The sequence below is a fragment of the Oculina patagonica genome, chromosome 14, assembly GCF_052425735.1.
Source record: "Oculina patagonica isolate OP01 chromosome 14, crgOcupat, whole genome shotgun sequence".
Taxonomy (NCBI): domain Eukaryota; kingdom Metazoa; phylum Cnidaria; class Anthozoa; order Scleractinia; family Oculinidae; genus Oculina; species Oculina patagonica.
The window spans coordinates 15,219,611-15,230,026 of NC_135771.1; the positions used below are offsets into that span (position 1 = coordinate 15,219,611).

The window sequence follows — 10,416 nt, forward strand, 5'->3', positions numbered from 1 at the left end:
TTATCACTGTAAAGTTGGAATCGCAACTTGAGGCTTACACCTGGCGGAGGCAGTGTGTTACCGTGTGCAACTGGCCATTTTACGACAATGAACTGCAGTGCAGCACTCTTGTCCCCATAGCCCTTTTCCTTTTTAGAGAAACGAAAAGGGCTTCGGGTTCCGATGCGATTGTAAGTGGCTTGCAAAAATAATTTTGATAATTATAAGTATCCTAGTAAAGACGCGACTTCTTTTCTCTCATACAAAGTTCAAATCTTTCCGTGCCTTCAGCGTATTACTACAACACGAAGCCGTGAAGGAAATGATTCAAGGAAAACGTCATTAGCTCTGATTTAAAGTCTTCCACCAAAACTGAAGTTCTTAAAAACAAATACACCCAACACTTTGTCGTAAAGAAAGATAACGCCCCGGGAGACACACTTGATTGTAATGAGGCTATAGTTTTGTCATTTAGATCCATAGAAGTGAATTCTTTGCAAACATTAAGTTTCATAGCGAGTATAAAACAAACTTAACTCAGTCGTGACACGGACCCTTTACGTCAAAAACCAGCAGCTAAGACGTACACCGTCGGGACCGGCCCCAACTGTCCGTCTTAGAGAGGTGTCCGCCTTATGGAGTCCAGGTAACGTGACACTAGAAATTCTAAAAAAATAATAAAGCTGAACGGCTATGCACAATGAATATACGCCTGTTTGAAGTTTAAAATCGCTTACTTTAGCAAAACCTACAAACTGGGATAAAATTGATAAAAGAAAATTGACTCGTTTGATTATTACAATCGTTAGTTTATTGCTTCTGAAAAGTGAGCAGTACACAGATGTTGCAAACTTTAACAGGTCGACATGTATTCGCTTGTTCAAGCAAACGTTCACGGTTTCTAGTCTAATTCTTATTCACGAAACAATCACTTTTAACTGTCCGCTGACAGTTTCAAAATGTCCGTTGTCCGTCTTATAGGGAGTTTGGGTGCAGTAAAATGACTGAAAAACAGCAGGGACTATCACCAGGTGTCCGTTTTAGAGGTATCCGTTAAGAGAGAGTTGACTGTATTCATTTTATGAAAAATCGCTAATTTAATTACTGTAGAGGCCTATTTAATTTAATATGTAACATTTCAACTATATTTGCACTTTTCTATGTTCTCTTTTTAGTTATGACGAAACTGCGCAAAATGATAGTAACGAGTCATTAGCACTGTAAGTAAGTAGTGTACTGTAAGAGTATTGTAAACAGCGTAAAGTAAATGTAAGGTAGATAACAATTTATAACTACTTATAATTGACTATCAAACTTCACTTACTGTGCCTAAGCTATTTATCACGGACGACAACCTCCGTACCATCTGAATAGTGCATCAGAGGATGACAGAAATTAGAAGACCTAACAAGACTTACTCAGTGCGTAGAGAATGTAGAGGATGACGCGTATCTTTATTATTAACAAAGAGGTTTTGCAAACAATCAAGTGATCGAGAAAGCAAGCTCACCCCCTCTCCCCTTAAAAAAAGCTACTCGGCTTTTTGCAAGTTAAAAACGTGTTAGAATTTAGAAGATTCTTCTGCAAGCCAGTATAACTATATGAAAGAAACAACACACTGTCTATGAAACAATCTTCTTTGTTCCCCACAAGTTGTGTAGGCTTGTATAAAAAGATAATTACAACTAAGTGTAAATATTTTTTAGATGAAATATGATTAAAAAATTTTAACCTAGCATGGTATCTTAGATCTATGACGTTTGTTAATTTAAAAATTATTTTAGTGTCCCTAATTACAGGTAGCCTATGAGCAAAACACTCTGTGCGTCACTTTGATACAGTTCATTCATTTGATTGTTAACAACTCCAGCATTGTTGTATTAGCCTTGAAGTTTACAAGATACATCGTATTTACCACAGCCTGGATATTCCTGCATGTTAGGATTCTGTAAGTCTCCTTCATTTCCTTCACCTGTGTCACTTGAAGGACCAGTTGTCCTCACACAGACACAGGTAGGATCCTTTTTGCCTGGTTTAAACATCTTTCTTGGTACTCCAACCCAATCACGGTTAATGCCAGCACTATAGTCAAGAAAAAAAGCTCTGATAAACCAGACAAACAAACACCTCCCATGTTAAAGGTTTTTTGTTCTCCTCTTAGCAAATCGCTGTTTTGACAATAGTCAAAAATCGACTTCTTTTTGGGTTAGACAGTGAAAATAGTTGTGTTGATTAACCAAAATGTCATAGGACTCTAAAAGTGTCAGCTTTTCCTTATGCCCAGAATACTGGGCCTCTCCAACCAAGTGGCCCATACTTGCTCGAGTTTATCCTGGTTTTCGTAGCATTAAGCGGCTAGGAATATTTCTACCCCCCCCCCCCCACTGAATGTGATGCTAGTCCATTGCAGGGTACCCCTAGCATTATGTCACCAGTACCCATTTATACACCTGGGTGGAGAGGCACTATGAGAGTAAAGTGTCTCGCCCAAGAACACAACAAACAAACCCGGACCGCTCAATCCAGAGTCCGGCGCACTAACCATTAGGCCACCACGCCTCCCATTTGCAGTTGGCTGTAATACCAACACATTGTGTGTCCCTTTGGGGTCTGTATTAACCAATTCTCAGAACAGAATTCTCACAATTTGTTTTAAACCATGTGGATTGATAATAAACAATAATGAGACACCCTTTGCAATAAGCTTCTCTAATGAAAAACACTGCTCAAGATGGGTGCCAAAAGGGTGGGTGACCAGACACTTGGTTGACTTGGTTTTTGCTGGGGGCCTGGAGCCCCATCATTTTGCAGCTTGTAGATCTTTTCTTCAGAGTGTTTAGGTGTTTAGCGCTGAGCGTCCAGTGCCCTGTGTTTTGGGGTCCTGGAGACCTGGAGCCTGGCATTTATTTTTCGGGCCTGGAATCCCCAGTCGGGGGGGGGGGGGGCACTTCTATATGCCAGGGCTGCAAATAACAGTCTGTCATCGGACATTGACCAACCAAAATTTGCTCATGTACGACGAAATTCCAAGTCTGGTCGGACAATTCTTTGATCGGAAATCATTTTACAGCAAAAATGAATAAAAATCTGCCGTGAGTAAATCTCACTTCATGTTTGACAATTTTGTTTTGTCTGACCAAGATTGTGTCTTAGTAGGACATATTTCCTTTAAGGAAAAAATCGATATGCTACACTGGTATACGCTATAATATGGAGTCTGTGATGGGCTTCCATTTTTGGCCTATTAGTCTGAGATGGGTTGCTGAGTGGCAAAAAAATTGTATCAAATTTCTACCTTTCTGCTTAATTAAATTAGGTTGACTTAATTCTGGTCTGAGGTACTGTGTATACAATTTAACTCTTAAGTTTGAGATGGGGTAGCAAAATTGAGCTCTTTTGGTCTAAGATGGGGTAGGAGTTCGTAGACCCCAGTGTATCACCCCCACCCAGTCTGCAGAGTACGGCAAGTGCATGCGCGAGCCTTTTTTCTAAATGTTCATTGCGCACACTAGAATTGCACAGCAGCATCGCACACATGCAACAGCGGACCGTAGCATGACAGGCAGACCATGCACGTATAAATTCCTGACTTCTGGTCGTATTGCACATGGTGCATGCGGCCAAAAAGGCTCTGCACCAAGAGATCTTGTCGAGTTCTGCCATACTCTGCAGACTGGACCCCCACCCAAACTTTTCCTGTCCCCCCCCCCCCACACACACACCACTTGAAGCCTTGGAGCCCTAAGCCCCATTGTGAACCTGACCTTGCTTAGGGGGGGGGGGGGGATACGCATACCTGTTTTGAGAACACCAAACAGTTGAGCCTTCATCCGCACTCCATCTTGAATTACATCCCGGAAAGCGTTTGTTTTCAGCTTCTTGTAGCTTTTTCAGTTCCTGTCCTTTCTTTATGACGACTTTAGCTTCCTTTAATGCTTCTGTGGGATTTCCCTCACTGTCATAGTAACGTCCAATTAATTTCCCAACATAAGTATAATCCTTTCTGTAAAAGTCTAACCACTCTTTGATGCCTAACATTTCTTCAGGGGACAAACCCTTCACATCATCTGTCGCTTCCTCTCTTGAAAACACTCCGGTCACAAAGGAGGGCGTTGAATCGCGACCAGCAAATACATTATATCCACTTCCAACTTCATAATGCCGCCTTCCTTTATCCACATTGTAAATTCGTCCAAGAATTGCTAAATAAATTGGAATGTCAGGATTGGAACCATCGTGTTTCGAAAGTTCTTCTTCTGTTAGTAATGGCTTCGATTTTACGGTTGTTTTAGCTGTCACAGTATCATTATTTGCAAAGTGAACAGTAACAGTGTAGGTTAGAAGGCCTGCGATTAGCACAACTACGACTGGCAACACAATGTAGTATACAGTGAAGAATTTTTGAAAATTGGAAGGTGCATCTTTTTCCGCCTGGGATGCACCTCGATTTCCACTTTGACCTTGATCACCATCTGCGTGCTCTGATGCAACCTTATCGAGATTCAAGGACCTGGATGATTTCTGATTTCGCTGTCGTGACATGTCTGCCTAGTTTGAAAAATTTACTATGATCAACAACTGAAAAATGTGAAAAATATTGGACCTCACCGTGAAAAAGAATGATAGCCTGGGCCGAGAGCTTTCAGGGCCGAGAGTCTGGTGACTAAACTCGAGGGACCGGGAACGAAAGTGTGTTCGATTGTTTTTTTTTTTTTTTTTTTTTTTTTTGGGTGGGTTTTTTTCTGCTCTGATTGGACAAAATCTCAAGGCACCAAAATTTAAAGGTTCGATTCTTTGTCGATTCAAAGTTACAACAAAAACTTTTCACCTTTTTTATATAAAACCAAATACTTCGTTATTTTTTCATTTTTTCCGTAGAGTTATGGAAGCTAGTGAGCTAGAGTGCTGCTTGACAGTAGAAAGCCTCAACTGTAATGGAGTTGTCACCAAACGGCGAACATACAAGAATATCACAGTTGTCCTCGGCAGAGATGAATTTCGCGACATCGCTCTTCGAATTGTCAACAGTCAGTCTCCACTGGGTAAAACTTTTCTTTTAAAAGAGTTGACAATCCACAAAAGATTTTTACAGGAAGGAAAGGCGACAATTAAGCTTCTTACACAGAAAATACAAATCATGTTTTCAAACTGTCCACCAAATCAACTCGCAGCATTTTTGAAATGCTTGTCACTAAAACTTGCCCAAAGCAAGCAAAACGGACTCACAAGCAATCGAAGACGGCTTCTCAGCGAAAAAGCTCGTTCGTTTGAGAACATAAGCCCTGTAACAGACAAAGATTTCACAGTGGGCTGTAAGAAAAGGCCTCTTGACGATAACAATGGTGTAACTCCGAAGAGAATCAAAACTGCAGGAAAAGTCACGATCTCGAGTGAAGACAGCAATGGCACGGCACGAAAACGTCTTAACTGCCTAAGTTCTTTTCAAATGAGCCTGATACCTGAACAAATGGCAGTGGTTAACGCAATAAGAGCTGGAAGGAGCGTGTTTTTCACTGGGAGTGCGGGAACCGGCAAATCTTATCTACTAAAACGTTTGATAACAATGTTACCACCTCAGAGTACGTTTGTAACAGCAAGCACCGGAGCTGCAGCTTGTCATATCGGTGGAACGACACTTCATGCATTTGCAGGTGAGTTTGCTTTGCAAGGATAATGTGCAGTGTATAATGTATTTAACAATACACTGGCCGTGGTAACACTACCCTTTTAGCTCTGATAGAAATAGGTAAACAATTTCCCTTGGACTAATTCAGTGACTAATTTGAAGTGGAGTTTTATTTTTAATGAATGCCTCGTTGGCTACCCCCCGGTGTACCATTTCATATCCAACATTGGCTCATGAAATAATTGTTTAATATTCAGTAGAAAATACCTTAAAACATTATGCCTGTCTGGTAACAGTAGCAGCAAGTGGAGATACAGAGCTTTACTGTAGACTAAAACATCAACTTTTATGCGTCTTCTCTGGCTAAATTCAGCTGCTTCAGTTATGAAGGAAAGAAATTAAAAAGAGGAAGGAAGAAAAAATGAACAATTTCAATGTGCCTACCGTACGGTCAGCCTTTCTGATTTTTTATTTGTTCGTTTCAGTTATGTATTGAACCCTGGCTATTAAATGGTCTTAAATCTTTTACTGTATTAGGTATTGGTAGTGGCAGTGCACCCCTTGCCCAGTGTGTGGAGCAAGCATTGCGTCCTGGGCGTGCCCAACAGTGGAGACGTTGTAAACATTTGATCATTGACGAGATCTCAATGGTAGACTACACATACTTTGACAAGCTTGAGGCTGTTGCTCGAGCTGTCAGGAAGAAGGAGATTCCCTTTGGAGGCATTCAGCTGATTCTGTCTGGAGATTTCCTGCAGCTTCCTCCAGTAACAAAAGAACCAAGAACAAAAAAGTTTTGCTTCCAGGTAAAAAGTCAAATTACTGACTCTTTACTACATTGAAGTTGGTCAACACTAACATGGAATGTCTTGATTCAAAGAAAATATGTCATAATGTATAAAATCAAAAACATTGATAAAATTTGATACAAGGTTTCCATTATTTTGATAAATCAGTACTAATGAGTAAAACATACAGATTTGATTAATCAATCAACAGGTAGACATCAATCACAGGTACACTTATCTTGTTAACAATCTCTCTTGATTTCACCCATTTCGTAGTCTCCTACGTAGATGTTGTTTTGTGCTAGTCACCAGATCTCCCCGAGGGAGGAACATGTGACAAGCCCAAAGAGCATGTCTGTATGGGAGACCCGGGGGGGGGGGGGGGGGGGTACTCCCATATGTGGCCTATATAGGTATGTGCCGCCCGATAGGGTATGGTTCTTGAGGTTCTCGGTCCTTAAATAGGGTATCATTTTTGCTCCTTTTGGCAATGTGTTCCCGCTGTGATCCTTAGATAGGGTACCTAAATTCTATTAGCTAAAATAAACGCCCAGCTAAACCAAAAAAAGGTATCTGAAAACTGAATTTTCAGTTCAGGTATTAGAAAAGCGATTTTATAAAGATTTGTGTCTTGCTGTGCGCGGTTAGCCGTTATTTGGGTCGTCACCGAACGTTTCTCCTCCCCTTAAATAGGGTGTCATTTTTCGGTTTTGGGCCTTAAAAAGGGTATCAATTTTCGCTTTCTTTATCCTTAAATAGGATCAGGGTTTAAGAACCTTGGCGGCACACCCCTATCCGAAATTTATGGGAGTACCCCCCCCCCGGGATGGGAGACTACCATTTAATGAATTTTTTTGCTATGATTAACTTCAACTTGTCATTTGCATTTGTACAATAAAAACAAATATATCAGTTTAACAGATGTACATTGTACATGTACCGGTAGTTATGCAAAATATTTTTATTTTGTTTTATCTTATATTAGGCAGAGAGTTGGAGTGATTGTGTTGACACAACCATTGAACTAAAACATGTCTTTAGACAAAAGGATCCACTCTTTATATCCATTCTACAAAATGTTCGAGTTGGAAGGTAATCTCCGAGTGTTAGTGGCAGAGTAACTTATCTCCATTTGAATTAACATAATATTTATTTGTTTACTGGAAAGCGTCTTTCAATACACTTGATATTTACATCAGGTCCCCACACGTCTCTTTAAAATTTTAACGTTCCATCCCTTTTGTCATTCTCTTCTAGTTGTTCTGATGCACTTGTCTCCAAGTTAACTGCAACAAAAAATCAAGCAATAGAACGTGATGGAATACTAGCCACCAAGCTTTGTACACACAAGGAGAATGTGAATCAGATCAATGAAATACATTTATCAAAGTTGCCAGGTGACAAAAAGGTATTCCAAGCCAGCGATAGTGACAGCGGAATGTGTGCAATGCTTGACAGTCACGTCCCTGTGGGTCAGACCCTTGAGTTGAAAGAAGGAGCACAGGTAACCCATTTTATGAAAGCGTGACCTTAAAATCCTTTTATAATAATAATCTAATTAACTTTTATTTTAACTACATTAGGTGATGCTAGCCAAAAACTTGAATGTTTCCAAAGGACTTGTTAATGGTGCCCGTGGTATCATAAAAGGATTTGATTCAGGATCTGCTGGTAGGTTTAGGCATAGTCTACACCCAATTTTCATATCATATCAGTCAGGAAATATTTAAGATTTTTATGTTTCGTTTTTTTCAGATTTTATTATCAACTTCATTTATCAAATCCATCATCCCTTAAAGTTGTTTTGTTTTTCCTGAACAAACAGCTCTGGAAAAGATCTAATTTTAAAATAATTTGTTTGTTCAGAATAGAAATACATGTTTTGACTGACTTTGCTCTGATCACTTATCCCCAGGAATTAGCACAACAATTAATCATTATGCTTCTCACGGCTTCAACAGTGGATTTTTATTTAAAAAATGTTGATCTGTATGTTTAATGTTTTTTTTCTCTCAGGTTATCCTATTGTCAAATTTGTGTCTGGACTTGAAGAAGTTATTGGTCCTGAAAAGTGGGTGGTCAAGACACCTGGTGGTGGGACGGTCACTCGAAGACAGCTGCCACTCAAATTAGCCTGGGCAGTGTCCATACACAAAAGCCAGGTGAAGTACAAGCACATGAATTGAATGTAATGCTGGGGAGTAATCTCTTAATGGTGGAGTAGGCCTTATATAGCTGCAGTTATACCCACAAGTGACAAAACAATCACAATCATAATGACAAGCTCAAACATAACTCTATTATCTTGCTTATGTCTTAGTGGGAGCTGGCATCTAGAAACATAACCACAAGCAGTCCCTTATGATCAAAAATGATCATTTTCTCATGACTATGTCCCTGATTATGATTATGTTGCATTTTAGGGTGACTGTACCCACCACAACACTTGGAATTAATTTATCTACATTTAATTCAATTTAATAGGTTTTTTTTTTTTTTTTTTTAACAGGAGTTAACAACCACGTTCCATCAATAATATTGTTTTTGTTTTAACTTTTAACTATTTCTAGGGTATGACATTGGATTGTGTTGAAATCTCTCTATCAAGAGTCTTTGAGTATGGTCAAGCTTATGTTGCACTTTCAAGAGCACGTAGCCTACAAGGACTCAAGGTTTTAGACTTCGATAGCAAATGTGTTCGTGCCCACCCAGATGTTCTGCGCTACTATGCAAAGTTACAGCGGGATGCAAAAATTGAGCGCTTCAACGACGACAAGGAGAACATTCAACCTAATTACTAATTGTAACCTTTTGGCCCAAAAATGCATGTACAGTGTCATCACGCATAATCAATTGAGTTCTTTAACAGTCTTTATATATGTAAATGGATTTTTTATCTTTTATTTATTTTCTACTTTATGTTAAAATAATTTTCACAACAGACACTTCCATAATTCAAATTATTTTAAATTGATTTTTTAATACAGATTTAGAGATTTCTACTAATTAAAATTGATTTAGATGTACAGAAATGTAACAATAAAAATCAGTGAACAAAATCAAAACAAGAATCATTATTTTTTAGAGTGTGTACCAACAGTGTGTTTAGTACAGTCAAACCTTTCCTTAGGGATATTAACATAATACATAAATGAACCAGAGTTCATACAGTCAAACCTCTGTTAGGGGGTTACCCTTGGAAAATGGCCAACTGACCACTTAAAAGATGTTGACTGCTTCCCAGCTAGGTGTCCTCCCAAAATATTTATTTTTGATGTTGAAATATGTGCCAAAATGAAACTACAATGCAAAATTGATCATGAGGTATATTTTATTGGCAACAACTACAGTATATATACTAGTAACACAAAATATGATAAAAAGAAATTTGGTAAATACATGTTTAAGGACGTTAGAGTGATTTCAGTTAACCCATGAAATAGTTATTACACTTTCAGATTCTAATAGACACTAATTCCATTGTTTTCTTTCGTATACTTTTGACTATTACGCACAAACTGGTAGATATTGTTTCACGGGTTAAATGAAATCACTCTTCTGCCTGGATATGAGATTTTATAGTGGCTTTTGTTAGGCCAGCATCTTTGTTGTAAACCACAGTTATATCAACATTTTACCATCACATTCAACATGAAACAAGAAAACCAATTCTGATTGTCTGATTGTCAACTTTCTCTAAAAGACACCTTCAGGACCGGCTTCAACTGTCCGTCTTAGAGAGATGTCCATCTTAGAGAGAGTTTCGTAACAGTAAATATTTTAAGTAATTTTTTGATTAGTTTCAAATTGAATAAAACTTCAAAATAATAGTTTTCTAACATAGGAAAACAACAAAGGAGCAATAAGAACGCAAAAATAAACAAGGATGGTTTTGTCTGTCGAAGATTAAGACGGATAATGACTGTTAGACTTGAAAAAACTTTTTCAAGATGTGTTGTCCGTGATGTAGCTCTCTTAAGCTAATTACACACATTTTCATTGCATGACAAGTGTCTTTCACAA

At 38.7% G+C, this 10,416-nt stretch overlaps 2 protein-coding genes across 2 annotated transcripts; one reads left to right on the plus strand and one right to left on the minus strand.

The window, feature by feature from the left end:
• LOC144638413 (neuferricin-like) lies at positions 1-4,598 on the minus strand. Its single transcript, XM_078497610.1, has 2 exons — positions 3,776-4,598; positions 1-2,061 (listed from the first exon to the last, which is right to left on the minus strand). The coding sequence occupies exons 1-2, from the start codon at positions 4,519-4,521 to the stop codon at positions 1,860-1,862; spliced, it is 948 nt and encodes a 315-aa protein (XP_078353736.1). The 5' UTR covers positions 4,522-4,598; the 3' UTR covers positions 1-1,859.
• Positions 4,599-4,788: 190 nt separating this feature from the next.
• Positions 4,789-9,729, plus strand: LOC144638533 (ATP-dependent DNA helicase PIF1-like). Its single transcript, XM_078497727.1, has 7 exons — positions 4,789-5,630; positions 6,143-6,411; positions 7,379-7,485; positions 7,651-7,897; positions 7,977-8,064; positions 8,410-8,555; positions 8,964-9,729. Exons 1-7 carry the CDS (start codon positions 4,862-4,864, stop codon positions 9,192-9,194), a joined length of 1,857 nt encoding a protein of 618 aa, XP_078353853.1. The 5' UTR covers positions 4,789-4,861; the 3' UTR covers positions 9,195-9,729.
• The last annotated feature ends 687 nt before the right edge of the window (positions 9,730-10,416 follow it).